Source organism: Porcisia hertigi, chromosome 11, assembly GCF_017918235.1.
Source record: "Porcisia hertigi strain C119 chromosome 11, whole genome shotgun sequence".
NCBI classification, from domain to species: Eukaryota; Euglenozoa; class Kinetoplastea; order Trypanosomatida; family Trypanosomatidae; genus Porcisia; species Porcisia hertigi.
Genome location: NC_090570.1, coordinates 344,790 through 360,976, shown reverse-complemented (window position 1 = coordinate 360,976; position 16,187 = coordinate 344,790). Strand labels below are relative to the sequence as shown.

Below are 16,187 nucleotides of genomic sequence, written 5' to 3'. Positions count from 1 at the left end.
TGGGGGGGGGAGGGAGGGAGGGAGGGGGAGGGTGTTGTCGGGAAAGTGGGGAGAGAAAGGGGGGAATAAAAAGGGAGAGGAGTTCTTTTACATCACCCGATGCAGCAGATCCGGGGATAAAATGGGGGATGACAACAGCAGGATGCCTCGGCCTGACTGTCCAATCAACACCGCCCGCTTCCCCCCCTCCCGCCCCCACCCGAGGAGGCACAAACGTTGTCGCACTCAGGGACAGCGCATGCTTCACAGGACGGCGGAAAGAATATTACTGGGTGGGGAGAAGCGAAATACATGTAGAATATAGGTACTCACATATATACACGTGCGCAGGGGATGCGTCAGAGCGAGTAGCGCCAGGGTGTCGAGCTCAATGCACGTTGTTTTTTGTTTGACTGTTTTGCGCGTGTGTGCATGTGCGTGTCTGTTTTCTGTCGTGACTCGGAATGGGTTTATGTATATATAAAAGAAGGGAACGAAAAAAAGAGGAGGAGGAGATGTCGAACAAGAGCCGTGTGTGTGTGTACAAACGTCAAGCCTCGAAAGTGGCACGTCTCGCCTCCGCCCCCCCCCCCGCCCAAAGAAAAAGGAAAACACTCAACAAAGCCAGCGTGCATACGGTCTCTGCGCAGTGGTGCCTATAATGCTGGCGCACGATCATACCACACCCGTAGCTGATCCTTGGCGTACTGCAGGAGGCCCTCCAGGTTGAGCTCCGGCGAGGAGGTGCCCTTGCGCATTACCGCATCCGCTCCAGCACCATCATTGGCGCTGTGAAGTTTCGTTTGCTGCGCATGGGGGCGGTCATTCAAGGCATGGAGTGCGTCCTCGAGGCGGCTGCGGACGACCTTCCAGCGCAACTGCGCGATATCCGCTTTGGTGAGCCCATGAAATAAATCATCGAGAACCTTGTCAATAGTAAGGTGCTGCAGTGCCACCTGCGTAGCACCCCACTCCTCCGAGGCGCCAGCGGAGCTACTCAGTGGGTCAGGATTGCTAGAGCTCACTCCCACTGCTCTCTCGGTGCGCTCTCGTTGCTGTGTGCGGATCTCCTTCTCCCCCGCTTCTTCATCGTCTTGCAGCCTCACCGAGGGCGAAAGCGACACAGCGGCGCTGAGGCTGGGCGAGGGAGAGCGTCCACGCTTTCGCAGCGTAGACGGCGACTCCGTGACATCACAGGCTGCCGCTCCGTGTGGTGGTGGACATCTGAGCGCATTCACGTTTGTGGCATCCTCTGCGCCACCAGAGCGAACGGAGGACGATGCACGAGAGGTGGCCTGACGGCTGCCGCCCCTGCTCACCACTGCTCCCCCCGTCGCCACGCCCCCGCTGAGGGTGGGCACACGGAATGGTGCGTTCGCGGCCACGCGCACCCCGTCGTTGAGAAAAACGGTCTCCAGCAGTTTCTGCGGGTCGGCCCGCGACGTGCGCACAAAAAAGGACGGCAAGAGCACAGCACCGGGGTAGCGGCGAAGGTCCTCGGCCCGACTCTGTCGCTGACCGAGGCACTCCAGTAGCACGCGGCTCGCAAGGTCACACACAACGCGGCACGCATCACTCGCCGGGGCCAGCGCGTCGTCTGACTGTTTGATCTTGCTCAGTAACTCCACCACAAACCCGGCGCACTGGGTTCCGTGCCGAAGCAATTCCCCGATGAGGAGGTGCCACACTCGCTGGAAGCCAATAAACTGATTCTCTGCTTCCTCACTCGCGTAGTACGGGTGATGGGCAAGTAACAGCACAAGAAAGGGGATGGTGTACTCCAAGAAGCAGAAAAGCGCTGATGGCGCCGATAGTGAGGCCCCTTGGCTAGCCTGTTTTTGCCGCAGGTGATCTCCAACCGTCTCCACCAAACCGCGGAGTCGTTGATACGAGCTTTTCGTATCCTCGCTAATCGCGGTCAGCAGCAGCAAGGCCACCACTCGCATGTCACAGGTGCGGCGGAGGAGGTGACCTGCGAGCTTTGCCTGCACAGCGTGACGCACATGTGCGTCTTCCTCTACGGAGAGGACTACAGAGACAGCGAGCTCCCTGCTGATGTCCGGCGCCGGCGTCAACAGCAGCTTCACGAGCTGTTTTTCAATCGCAATTCGACGCTGACAGTTGCCGATGCTGGCTGGCACACGCCGTTCTGATGTCAACACGGCAACAGCCTTGTAGCCTTGCAGAAGCGCATCGATTGCGTAGGTGATGACATCGGCGCGGCTGCAGACATTGGCGCCGGTGCCACTAGCGTTAGGAGACTTGGGGAAGCCCAGCACCAGGGCCACCATGGCCTTGGCGGATCCGTCCACTATAGCGGCAGCGACGGACAAGCTGGCATTCAAGGGCAAGGTAGAGTGAGCGCTGTTGGTCTGTGCTGTGCCAGCTTCGGTGCTGTTCGCCGCGACTGCCAACGCGGTCACGAGAGCCTTGGGATTCGCTCGCTCCGCCTTGTCGCTCACGTCCTCGACGGCGGCGACAAGAAGAGAAGATAGGGAGAGCAGTAGCGGTGGCAGTGGTGCTGTTGTTATTGTAGTGGTGGTGGTAGATGAATTCACTGTTGCGGATGGCGCTTGCGAGGGCGGCAGCAGCAGCCGCAGCAGGGAAGCACCGGCACGTGAGGCGCAGTCGTCGCCGCCGCCGGTGCCACCCCCGCCACAGCGCGCAAGAGCCCGGAGGCTTGCAAGCCAGCCAACCGTCTTGACGTCATTTGTGAGCGCTCTCCCCGTAGCTAGGCGCTTCATCAACTCCGCTGCAAGGGATTCTAGCGCAGCCGCTGCACTCGTGCCATAGCCAGGGACGCGCAGCAACGCGACTAGCGTACGTGTCGCTTGCTTTGCCAACTGCTTCAGCGCTAAAAGAGCCGTCCCGCTACGGCCGCTCTCGCTCCCCGGTGTTGCCGCCGTCGGGGCAGCACGAAAAGAGATGGTCTGCTGCATAGGCAGTGACGCGAGCGCCATCGCGCGAAGGGTGACGATCAGCGTCTCCTGCAGAGGAGAGGTTGAGCCTTTGATAGCAGCGGTGTTTGTGTCCGCCATCGTGGAAGCGGCGGTAGCCCATTGCTGAAGCGCTTGCAGCAGCAGCGCGCACCAGTTCGGCGGGGGCCCAACAGATTGCTTCGCAGCAGCTTGGAGTGCTTCTGCCAGTCCCTCCGTGCTCAATGCAACGAAAGACGGTGATGCAGCGGTAAGCAGCAGCAGCGCTCGCAAGGCACCAGTAGCGCTGGCCCCGTCCACGATCACTTCACTGTGGGGGCTGGTGTAGATGCTGCGGCGCAACCGCCGCATCAGTTCCTCCAGGTGAGCAGGTTGGACAGCGAACATCATCTGCGGCACCAGTGTCTGCTGGACAAACGCGTACTCGCGAGTGCCGACACGGCCGTGAAGCACACGTAGAAGTACCTCTCGCACCTCCACCCAGTTTGTATGAGCCGCGTCGCATGCGCGCAGCAGCGCCCGTCGCACCGTGTCGTCTCTGCTGCGGAAGAGCGCATCCCACTCCCCCTTGTTTGCCCCTGTCGTCTCCTGGAGAAAAGTGAGGAGTCGATGGATGGAGTGGATACAGTGTTGCCCCTCGGCCGACTTGACGTCACCGTGGCTTTGCCTCATTGCGACATGAAACTCGAGCAACCGCCGGATGGCCAGGCGCAGCTGCGGCTTTTTTTCATAAATACGCAGGAGCTGCTCGAAGTGAGCAGAGTCCACGTGCTGGCAAAGCTGCATGAGGGCCTCTACGTAGGCGGACACAGCCGTGGAGGCATCCCTGGAAGCGCGCTTTGCTTTCGTCGCAGCAACGGCGTCAAGAGTCTTCGTCGAGCTAGTCGTCGACGCACCGAAGCCGAGCAGCGCATCGGCCTCGTCGAACTCGTCCCCGTCTGGCGGGTGCGACAGTCTAGACAACGGCATCTGCTCAACAGTGCCTGCCTCGAAATCGAGCAGGGCAGGCGTTTCAGTCGCCACAAGCGCACCAGGCGACGTCGCAGACAGCCAGCGCGTCAGGGTAGCCTGAGTGGGGCCAGTAGCGCTCGTGGCCGTGGTCGGCAACAAGCAGGAGCTCGGCGTCGGCAAAAGGCCTTCGATCACCGTCTCTGGTGTCAGCGCGACTGGTGTCGTGGACGACGACGACGACGACGACGCTCCGGAGTCAAAACGCACTGCGTCCAGAAGCGCGTTCGGTATCCACGCAAGGCGGTATTCGTTGTACAGCCGTGTCAGCCCGAGCACCGCGGCGCAGCGGACACGGCGATTCTTGTCAAGCGCACGCAGGCCGAGTGCGCGCTTGAGGAAGATCGAATGGTTGCCCGTGAGAAGGGAACCCGAGGGCTGTTCCTCCTCGTGAAGAAGAACGCCCTGGTCCATGTTATCTCTATGGAGTGCCGGCTGTAGAAGCAAGGGAGCTGCCAACGCCGCCTCAGTCACTGAGGTGACAGTCTGCCTGCGCACAAGGACGTGAGGGTCGGTGAGTAGCCGCTCCCAGCACGGCTGGAACGCCTGCCAGAGGTCGTGCTGCAGTGCTTGCGTACGCGACGGTTCAGCGCACATGCCCCTCCCGCGATCGCTGAGGCACCGAAGCAGCAATGTGGACAATCGCACAGCGTCCAGGCGAATGTCCAGCTTGACATCAAAGAGGCGGTTCAGTAGAGGGCCTGTAAAAGTGGCTCTGTACGTCCGCACCGCCGCTTCGTTTGCGGCAAAGGCAGCACTGAGGCCGCGTAGAAGCAGCAGGCGCACCTCAGGGCAAGTGTGCTCAAGATGCGGTGCGAGAGCTGGAAGCAGCTGATCAGCCAGATCCACATGCAGCTCCATCAGGGCGACGAGCACCTGGAGCACGTGGGCAATAGCGTGCAGTCCGCGACGCTTTCGACTCCGTTGCGCGTCTTGCGGCGACGTTGCTGTCTTGCCACGTGGGTGAAGATGTGGCCGCTGCGGGCGGTTGAACGTCTCGTCCTCGTCGGTATCGCTACCGTTGTCCTTTACCTCACCAGCCTCGAGGTGCTCGTCCTCTGATTGTAACGCGTCGGATGCGAGCACTTCGACCAGGCCGTCCTCGAAGCTCCCCATTGCCCACGTTGCGATGGCCGGCTGCAGAACATCCATCTGCCCCAGCAGCAGACGGGCCGCGATAAGCGCGCCACCGCCGGCGCTGTGCTCTGCCAGGTGCTGACTGATCCGTGCTCTTGAAACTGTTGGGGATGGGGAAGACAACGGCGACGACGACGACGCGGACGGCGACATGAACTGCAGCGTGGGGGATGCTGCGATCAGCTCCTCCAAGAGTGGCAGCAGCTGCGCGGGTGTTACGATGCTCGTCGCGCACAAGATGTCGCGAAGCACCTCGACCATCTCTTCGCACGTTGCAGTGCTTGTTGCCGTATCGCTGCTGCCAGCGCGGGTACTGCTGCTCAGCTCGCCGGTCATCGCAGAGGAGGCGCAACGAACAGCTTGGAATACACACAACAAAGCCTTCTGGGTTTCCTCCGATGCTGGGCCGCAGTGCGGAAGAAGGTGGCGAAAGACGTGCGCCGTGGCAGCACGCTCTATCAAGTATGACACGCGTTGCAGTGACTGGCGCTGATGCTCAGTCCATGACGGAGACGCGTTGTAGGGAAAAGACTGAAGCCTAGCAAAGCATGCGCAAATGCACTGCAACACGTCCACGCAGCGCTCAGACGAGAACGGCAGCGACTCCGCCCATGTCGACCCGGAAACGTCGAGAGAGTTGTCGCTCGGTGCGTAGATGGAGCTACCGTTGTCCCCAGAGCCCGGGTAGGTAAGGGAGCTGTCACCGTTGTGCGGCCGCGGTCCGTACTTGTGTTGCTCCTGGTGAAGACGCACAGCGTCGCACAAGAGGCAACCCACGAGCTGCGAAACATCAGGGATCGGGCTCGAGAGAAGCCGAGGTGTGAGCAGCTCCTCAACATAGGCGGCTGAGAATGGTGTGTTCAGCGCACACGGCCCCGTGGAGGGAACGGCCAGCGAGAGCCCGCGGACGGTGTCGTACACACTCATGAGATATGAGAGCAAACGACTATCTGAAGTGCCTCGCAGCTCATCAACTGAGAGATGGACGGGTGCGGGAGGTGGCGGCAGCGACTGTACGGTTGTCGGTTGCCTCCCTCTCACTGCTGCCACCGCCGCCGCTGCTGCTGCTGCTGTTGTTGCAGCAGCAGCGGCGGTGATGGCCGTCTTTCTTGAAGAGGGTGAGCCGGGTTTAGCAGGCATGAGTGGTTCTCTGGGCCGAAAGGGTGTGTGGTCCCCCCCCTCCCCTCTTCCTGTGTTGTGGGTACTACAGAAAAAAAAAAGAGTGGAGGCCGGACTTCAAGCCTGTAAATGAAAGTTTCGGGGAGGAGGGGGGGGGGGCAGTGACTCTATGGTAAGAGGAGGCCACAAGAGGAAAGCCCTTTAGCGACGTACAATACAAGGGAAGCACGCCGTGACTGCTCACTAACCCTCCCCCCCCTTTGGTGTGTGTATCAAGTCTGTATTTATTTATTTTTCTATGTGCTCTGTAAAGCGACTCGATCAGCACCGTAGACACTTTTGGGTGCCCCCCCCCCTGCGATCGTGTCTGGGCTCTCTGTAATATAATCAAATCTGAAGTGTGTTGATAGCTTTTTGCGTGCGTTACTCTGTCTGTGTGTGTGTCTGTGTGTGTGGCAGATTAACCAGGACGATACTCAGTAGCCTCACCCCTCTTTTTGTTTTTTTAAGCGTAAGCGCGGGGATAGAGGTGGTTGGGTGTGCGCAGTGTGACGACCTTGACCGCGTAATGAGCACCAACGCTAGGTGTAAAAAAACTTGACAGGATCACACCGATCCCAGTATTGACCAGTAGAATGAAGGGGAAGTAATACGGAAGGGGGTAGAGGTGTGGAAGGGGGGGGTTACTCTTGACACACGCACACACCAAGAGACAGATATATGTTGTTGTATAAGCGCTGCCCCCCAACCCATCCCGCATCACTGTTACATCACATCTTCATTTGGGTTTGCAATGCAACGTATGACGCGACCAGTGGGGGGAGGGCGCAGTGCTGGTCTGGTCCTGGCCAGGAAGCCGCGCAACGCCAGAGACAGTCGAATGGTGTCGTGCATATCTGGCTTCTCTGCCTCATAGCATTACCACCCCTTTCCTTCTCCTAGGCGGTGAGGAGGGAATGGCGCTACAAAAAAAAGGGGGGGTCACACACAACGGTCAAGAGAGAAAAAGTGTGACACGTGCGTGGCCTTCAATGCTGATCAGCGCGCGGCTTTTTTTTTGCGATCAGCACTAGTTCCACCGCTAAAACGACGGAGGGTTCCCCCCTCCCCCCCCCCGTTTTTCTCGCATCGTTTTTGTTTCGCAGTGCCGGGCAAGCGATGGCCCCCCCTTTTTTGCTTTTTTTTTTGCTGGGTCTTTTTTTTGTTTTTCTTCTGGACTTCATTACAATTCAAATTAATCAAAAATACAATCAAAAAAAACAAAAAAAACGAGAGGGCATCTTCACACACACACGAGCACACACACACACTCACATACATGCATACATTCGGGTACGAATACTAGAAAATACATATACATGAACACATCACGACGGCGACCTAAGCCAAGGCAGGCAACAACAGCGATACAGCTCAGTGATGGCACCCTTAATGGTAGGCCGGTGTGTGTGTGTTTGTGTCTGTGGAGTTGCACTTTGAGTAGGGTGTATTGAGACGGAGAGAAGAAGAAAGTTCACGCAGTGATTGTTTGTTTGTTTGTTAGTGTGTGTGTGTGTGTGTGTGTGTGTGTGTGCGAGGAGCTGTACGTCTGGGTGCATGGCATATCGACTACCCATGAAGAACGCGGTCAGTGTGTTGCAGGGCGGGAGACGGGGCGGGTGGGGAGGGAGTACGACCGAACAAGCACAGAAGAGACGAATACCCGAGATAACACACAAAACAGTAACGCTCAGAGAAAAAGGGGGCACCCTGCTCCTGTGTACAACCCTCAAGGGAGGAAGGGGGGGGGGGTTATCACAGGTGAAGTGAGAGCCTCTCCCCTCCCCCAGAAAAAAAAATTTACACACACACACACACACACACACACCTGCCTAGACAGATACAAAGTACAGCAAAGCACCTTACGACAGGTATAGGTGGAATGAGAGGGATGGTGGTGAGTGAGGGAGTGACACGCAGGAACCGGCATGAAAAGCACAGCAACCAGAGACTCGGGGAGTGGAAGAGAGAGAGAGGGGGGGAGAAGGAGGATGCCGTCCGCGGTAGGTGCCTCCTTCGACATGTTGGGGGGTAGGGGGAGGCATTAAGACGCACGAATGCAAACAAACAGACATACGTACACATGTCTTTCCTTCCCGCCCTGCCCCGCCCGCCCCCCCCCCCACCACCACTAAAAAAAAAAAGAAACGCTGACATCCGAAAGGACTGCGGGGCCGTGTGCATTCGACAGCCCGCCGAACCTCTAGACCACATAGTCAGGGAGCGACCTGCCCCCCACACCCCCAGTAATGCCTGACCTCAGCTACGCCACTGAAGACTTGTTGAGAAGTTTAAGATCTCGTTGGGGTTATGCGGCTGCGGTGGCAGTAAACCTGAATGCTGCTGCTGCTGCTGGTGTTGTTGTTGTGGCATGTCGTGTGCGGTGCCGTAACCGCCACCACTCACGCCATAAATGCCGTTCGTCGCTGGTGCAGACATGGGCGTTGTCGAGAAGGGCGACGGCGAGTGACCTGAGACGTCGTGGGTGCCGCCGCCGCCGCCGCCGCCGCTGCCGCCGAAGCCGGGCGAGCAGGTCGAATAGAGCGGAGATGAGGACCCGCCGCCCACCAAACTAGAATGTACCCCGGCGGTCACAGTGAAAGCGAAGCCCATGCCACCGTTGCTGCTGTTGGTGTGGCTACTGCATGCATTGCCCACAGCCTTACCGGACCCCACCGGCGTCGCGACACCACCAGTCGTCGCTGGCGGCGGCGGCGGCGACGGGCTGAACGGCTGCGCATTAACATCCAGAGATGTGTACAAGTTGTTGGGGGTGCTGTGGTTTGCGTTGGCAACGCCTCCCACCAAGTGCGAGACGTGGCTTACCGGATTAGTGCTGAAGAGAGACGGCGCGAGTCCAAAGGACAGCCCGCTGGCGCCGTTGCTGCCGCCCATCCCAACGTTCCCTGAGCCTCCGTTGCCCCCTGAGATCTGCATTCCGGGGCTGCCGATTGACACGCCGAGGGCGGATGCGGGACTGCTAGAGGTACCCATGGCGGCAGACGCGCTGCTCATCACCCCAGGCGAGGGCGGCACCTTGGGCGAGGCGCTCCCCGGGTGCGAGGAGACAGTGCCGTGCGCAGGGCCGCCCAGGCCGTTCATGTGTGCATGTATCCCTCCAACCTTCCCCGCGTTGGCGCTCGGGCTGGTGCTGTCGCTGACGCAGTTCATGCTCCCAAGGCCACTGCTGCTCACCAAGCCCATCTTTGGCTGTGTGGAGAAGACCGGCGTCGTATTGGCTACGACGCTGCCATTTGGCATGCTCAGTGGTGCACGCACAGAGAATGGATCCGTACCAAAGGCGCTGAGGGTGCCAGAACCACCGGCGAGTGGCGTCATGCCCGCAATGCCGCCGAGGCTTGAACCAAACAGCGACGCCGGGGACGGGCCAGTGGTTAGCCCCGCTGTGTGTTGCGTCGGCTGCAGCGACATGGCCGTCCCCATAATCGGGGACGATTGTAAAAAACTACCGAAGTCGTTGATGGCGAGGGTGTCATGATGCGTCGTCGAGGATGTCGGCTCAAGGACTCGCTTCAGGGCCGTCCACTGGCTCTGCTCCGCCTTTTTGGCATCCTTGCGTGCTTTTCGTGCGCGCTTCTCCAGAATGCGCGCCTCGGCCGCTTTCATGTCTGCCTCGATTTTTGACAGCTCCGCCTCGTCGGACTCCAGCGTGCGCAGCAGCACCGTCAGCTCTTCCTGATGCTGCGCCAGCTTCTCCGCTGTCTTCTCGCTCTCCCTCTCATCCTTGTTCTTCTCCCTATTGAGTTTCGCGATTTGCTGCTGCGCTGCTTGGACTAGTTGGCTGAGCCTGTCCACCTCTTTGATCAGGTCTGGCGTCGGCCCCACTTTTGCCAGTAGCGCCTTGCGCTCCCGGTCTTCTGCCCGCTGACGTGCGTAGTGAGCCTCGCGGCACTCGTCGTTCTGCAGGTGACGATAATCCCACTTCGCTGCCTCCTGTATCACGCCACGCGCAGCTGTCTCGCGGGCGCTGAGACGACCAATCGCCGCGTGCAGCTCCGCGTCCGGGTCATCCTTCGACTCTTCCACATCGGTCTTCCCTTCGATGGACTCACTCACGCTGGGCTCCTGGTCGTCGCTGGTCGGCTTCGCTGGCGTCTTGTTGTTTGTGCTCGCTACAGCGGCCCCGTCCAGCGGTGCCCCGTCCACGCTGCTCAGCTGCAGCGAGAACTGGAACACCAGTCGGTCGTCAGCCTTGTTGTACGTGCGGTAGCCCTGCTGCAACGTTGTCGGCGAGCTGAGCGCGGCCATCAGATCAATAAAGTGTTCAGCGAAGCCCACCATCTCGCCCGGTGCGGCCGTCACCTGCTGCTCTACAAAGAGAGCGGAGTTGGTGCGCAGCTCCTCGCCAGCACCTGTGGTGGCCATATCCTTGTCCTCACCGGTCGCCCCGCTCAATGCTGCGTTGCCACCACTGCTTTTTTTCTTCTTCTTGGGTTCCGATGTGCGAACAAGGAGATGCACGGAGAGCGGCGTTGGGTGGCGGTGCCACACCTGGAGCTTTAGCTCGCCCTTGTCGTTCACTAGCGCGGCGCGCCACTTGATCTTGTTACAGCTAAAGCGGTTGCTCAGCAACCGCTCGCACAGCATGCGCCCCATGTTGCTGGCATTATCAACCGTACAGGTGTAGTTGCCCGGCGCATGTTCGTGCACCTGCAGACGAGGAATGAAGGTGAGGTGCGAGAAGGACAACTTCCCTTCCTTCATGGGGTAAAGAAACGCTGCCAGTTTCTCTGCGATGAGCTCCGGCATCACGTTGCAGTCTGTGTTCGCCGAGTCAGAGAGAGAGATGCGCAACTCACTGCACGTTCTCTCCAGCAACGGAAGCGGTTTACATGTGAAGAAGAGAAGCACACCCACCCCGTTGATCGCACGGTACACGTCCTCGGGATCCGCCTGCACAGCACTGCCGAAGCAGCGGCTCACCTCCTCCAAGCTTTCCGTTGGCTGCGCACATAACTCCTGGCGCAGACGAAACAGCAGGAGATTGAACTGCCGCTGGGCCTCCTCTCGCGTGTAGCCAAGCAGCAGCGGCGCCTCCTTCTGCTGGTTCCCCAGGTAACTCCACAACATCGACACTGCCACCGCGGCAGCCTCGGTGAGGCAGTAACCAACCTTTGCACTACTGAGCTCCAGATCAGGTGCTACTGCGCCAGATGCAGCCGTTCCTGCTGAGTCGCCAAGCAGAAGGTGACGAAGGCTGACAGACGTACTGTCCGATACTTCGCCCTCTGCCAGCGCCTCAAGGGTGCTGCTGCTGAGCCCGCGTACCTGCTCTACACGTTGGTGCAAGTCTGACAGGTTCGCCACGCCGCTGGTTGTCATCTCCATCTCGCGCTGCATGGAGGCACTCATAGGTACCATTGCCTCACCCGCTTTACATCCACCTGCAGAGCCACCAGCAGACTTGGCCGTTCGCTGCTGCAAGACGATTTGAGTAATGAGCTGCGGGTCGAGGAGTTCGAGATAGTTTCGGAATGGAGTTGTCGGGCCGTTGCTAAGGCCGATGCCACCAGCAGAAGCTGTTCGGGAACGGGCATCGCCATCTTCGGCGTTGCCTTCCTGTGCCGCCGCTGCCGAACCGCCGCAGCAGCCCTTGCTCGAAGCCGCTACCATTGCTCGGCAGAGCTCCAGCTGTGTCACGTGATTGGGACACGGCAATGGGTCAAAAACGATGTCGTCGCTGCTGCCGTCTCCTCCCTTGTCCCCGGCACCGCCATTAACGCTACGAGCATAGTTGTTGATTCTTCGTTGCATCATCTCCCACATTTCACCCATGTTTTGTCGCCAGCTGGCGGCCCGGGACACGTCGTGGTCACCGCCACAGTCACGGTACGCAGCCTGCAAGACTTCATCCACCGCTGTGCTGCTGCAACTCGCCGACTCCATGTCAGCTTCGTGGTCGGGGTCCATAACCTCCACCGTGGCACTAGCCGCGTCACCGCCACCGCTGGAGCCACACCTCGCGGCTGTGGGGTGGGCTGCGGCCGTACCGACGGGAGAAGACGTGAAACCAGACTGCCGCTGGTGGAGGTTGAAGACTTGTGAAAGACTTTCGAGTGCGGCGGGCGAGATTTGTTCGAGGCGACGACTCGCATCAAGGCCAGCGAAGAGCGCTGCTCCCGCCTCTTTCGGCGATGATACCGCGGCCTCAAGGTGCTCAAAGAGAAGACCGCCCTTTTGGCCACGACACAACCCGTTCGCCACGCTGCCTCTGCTGCTGCTGCTGCCGCTGCCGCCGCCACCACCACTGGGTGTCTGCTGCAGCAGTTCGCCAATCTCGCTCATTAGTGCAGGAATGCCCGCGCTGAGTTCGACGCCAATGAGACGGTCGCCTGAGGTGGCGTGCGGTATCGAGTTAAACGGCAGTGGTGTCGGTGATGCTGCCGACGGCGCCGACACGGGTGAGGTTGATGTGGCTGCTGCTGCTGCTGCTGCTGCCGCGGCGGCGGCGCTCTTGGCTGATGTGGACGATGACGACGACGACGACTTACCCACGCCGCCGTTGATTGCCCTGGATGGCTGCTGTGCTTTGCTCGGCATTCGTGAAATGCACACACACACACACAAAGTCCTTCGCTGTATAGAAGAAAAAAAAAGGGGGAGAAAGAAAAAACAGCAAGGCGGAGGTGAACGCGAGGAGGAACGAAAAGGGGGCCTGGGCGAATGAGAGAAATAATGAAAAAAAAATCGAAGGTCGAAGCTGCTCACAGAGGGAGGGGGGGGCGCGTGAAACACACACACGCACACACACACACACACACACACACACACACACACAGCGAGACGACCAGATACAGACACTAGTGCAAGTCTCTGCTTGTCTCTTTGCCTCTGCCCCTTTGTCGTCGCCGTCGACTCCCTAATTTAGCTCTGCTTCCTCTAACTGGGGTTTGTACAGAGCGCCTTGGTTTGCTTCGAAGTCAAGGCCACAAAGTTTCAAAGGAAAGGAAGAGTGCGCAGATGGGGGAGGGGAGGGGAGGGGAGAGAGCGATGAACCAGAAAAGCAGAGGTGAGGAGTACCGCCAACGAAAATATGCCTTGACCAAGAAAAAAAAATGGGGGGCAACTGCTAGACAAGACAAAAGTATTACAAGATAAACACGGAAGACACCAAAAGAGTCGAGAAAGCACACACGCATTCACACAAGACGAAAAAGAGAAAAACGAAGCAGGTGTGAGGAGAACGCAGACGCAGTACTACAGGAAAAACTGAGAAACAGACATGTATGCACCTGAGACTCAAAAAAAGAGTGGGAGGAGGCAACAGTTTCTGCGCGCGTGTGCGTTTTGTGCGCTTGCCAGTTGCACCGAGGAACAACAAAAAAAAAATTCCCTTTGCTTTTAATGATCGCTGTTTCTTCTTGCTGTTCTTCTTCTTTCGTTGTCCCTTTGGCCTCTTCTTTCGATACGTCTCCTTCGCTTCTGGCTTTGTGACTAATCTATGGGGGTGGGGGTGATGGGGGTGGGGGTGATGGAGTCCACGAGAGAGTGTAAATTTTATGTTTTCTCCTTCCCTCCTCCTCCTCTTTTTCCTCCTTCCCTTTGATTAATACCTGGCCAACACTGTTTTGAATGTTGTTTCGTTGCTTTTCGTCCTTCTCTGTCCGACGCTTGTCGTGTGTGTGTGTGTGTGTGTGTGTGTGAAGGGTCGGAGAAGAAGGAAAAAACCAAAAATATATCAAATGCGATGTCGTGCCGCAATGAGAAGACGGAAAGATGACAAGCGCAAAGCAAACGCACACACACAAAAAAAAAAAGAGAACAGTGCACCACCTTTGACGGATGCGCGCCGATGTCCGCGTACAACTAGACGAAAAAGTAGAGGGAGAGTGGGTGGGTGGGTGGACGGGTGAGTGAAAAAAAAAAGTAACCGTTAAAACACCTTTTTTTTCGTTTGAAGGGTGTTGAAGGGAGAGACAGTCAAAGCACAAAAGCAGGCGTAACCTACAGAGAAGCCCCCGGAATGCGAGCAGATTCAGAGCGAGTACTGAGGGGTGTGTGATGACGTGGGTGAGGTGTGGCGGGAAGAGGAGGAGGAGTGCTGCGACAGTGAGTGGGGAGCACACCGCAACAACCACGACCAACGGCAGAGAGAGGCCCCCCTCCCAAGAAGAAAAAAAAAAGTGAGGTCAAAAACCGTCGATCCGTGACCTGCACGACACACAACACACACACACACACACAAGGACACAAAAAAAAAGCCTCGCACGGGGAGGGAAAGGGGAAGAGAGAGAGAGGGGGGGAGACACACACATACACAGGAGAAAGAGAAATCAAATTATATATAATATATAATACAATGGGGGAAGCCTCGAAAAAAAAAGACAGACAGACAGAGAAAGAGAGAGAAGGGGAAGACACTCCACAAAACAAACAAGCCTAAATATAAAAGGAAAATCAGAAAAATATGTGAAAAGCCACGCAACAGCAAAAAAAAAGTCTCGAATGAGAAACAGCAAAAAAAAAAACGATTCGCGTGGAAGAGTGGATGAATGAAAAGAGGGAGGAGGGGGGCGCGGCAGAGCACCTCACGTAATGTAGGCGAAAGAAAAATGGAGCCGAGGGAGAAAAATACGGAGCCAGCAAACGACAAGAGCGACAGAACTGCGTCTCCGAGTGTGCGTTTTAGTGATAAGCCAGGGAGAGAGATCTCGATGCGATTCGCAACCCTCACTCACTGGGGAAAAGAACGACGGCGAAGAGGTGAAAAGAAAAAAAAACAGAAGTAGTAGACAAAACAACAACAAAAACACAAGAATCTTCGGTTTTTCTTTTTTCCTTTTTTTCCTCGAAAAAAATGAAGGTGAACAATAAAACAACAGGGGGAAGCCTGTGGAAAAACAAAAGAAGCACCACACCACACAGACCCGACAAAGACTGATAAATGGTGGTGGTGGGAGTACACAAGAAAGACGGAGAGGGCGAGTGGGGTAGGGGGAGAGGGATCAGGGGGCGTGGGTGAGTGAAAAAAAAAAAACGTAAAACCTGTAAAAAATATATATGGTTCACAACAAAATGCAGCACTAATATATATATATACTCGGGGGAGGAGGGGGGGGAGAAAAAAAAGACAACGCCGACCGAATGGCACAGGCGTCAAAGGCACGCACACACACACGCACACACACACGCGCGAAAAAAAAAACGCGTTGCTATATGACAAAAAAAAGTTAGTGGTCACGACAGAATTCTTTTTTTCTCTTTATGTGCGTGTATGTGATGGCGGGGGGTTGCTTTCTTTTTTTTTTAGCAGTGGTTTTTCCTTTGGAGTTGAAAGGAGGGGGGAGAGAAAAGTATATAAAAATATAACTAATTTTTTTTTTTTGAAGGGGGCGGGCGGGCGTTCCTTCCCTTTTTTCTCTTTGTGTGCAAGTTCGTGTTTCAATGCACACATATAACCGCATGGGCGCGTGTGGTGGTAGTGGTTGCGTATGAATGGGTGGGGGGTGATGGGAGAGTGATGGGAGAGGGGTGATGAATGACACACCCAGCAAAAAAAAAAAATAGCGAGTTGTATTCACAAGAGAAAGAGGGAGGATATAGACGGGGAAGAGAGAGCGGAGTTGATAAGAAACACCGAAAAGAAGACAGTTGGGCAAGACCTCTTTACGCTGTGCGCATAACCCGAAACGTTCCCTCTATTTTGCCTTGTTTTTGTTGTTGTTGTTGTTGCTTCCGTATCGGCTATGCGGGCAAAGCAAATCTTGAGAGAGGGGAGGGAGAGGGGTGGGACACTTTTCGGTCGCGCCCCTCGTATGGAAAAGAGGGAGTGGGGGGAGGGGAACGCAAAAGAGCGCGGTGCATGCGGGGGGTGGACCCCCCCCCCTTCTCTTCCCCCCATCCTCTACCCCGAAAATAAAAACTAAAAAGAGGGCGGGGTGTGAAGAGGGGGGAAAACCGCTTTTCTTTTGCTTGTGAGTTTATAATAGACTCGTTGTTGTTGTTGTT

At 57.1% G+C, this 16,187-nt stretch overlaps 2 protein-coding genes across 2 annotated transcripts; both read right to left on the bottom strand.

Annotated features, from left to right (window-relative positions):
- Positions 1-635: 635 nt before the first annotated feature.
- Positions 636-6,200, bottom strand: JKF63_07030 (uncharacterized protein; the record flags this gene model as incomplete). The annotated part of the gene is made up of 1 exon (XM_067902974.1): positions 636-6,200. The coding sequence occupies one exon, from the start codon at positions 6,198-6,200 to the stop codon at positions 636-638; it is 5,565 nt and encodes a 1,854-aa protein (XP_067758983.1).
- A 2,277-nt stretch (positions 6,201-8,477) lies between these two features.
- JKF63_07029 (uncharacterized protein) lies at positions 8,478-12,779 on the bottom strand (the record flags this gene model as incomplete). The annotated part of the gene is made up of 1 exon (XM_067902973.1): positions 8,478-12,779. One exon carries the CDS (start codon positions 12,777-12,779, stop codon positions 8,478-8,480), a length of 4,302 nt encoding a protein of 1,433 aa, XP_067758982.1.
- Positions 12,780-16,187: the final 3,408 nt, after the last annotated feature.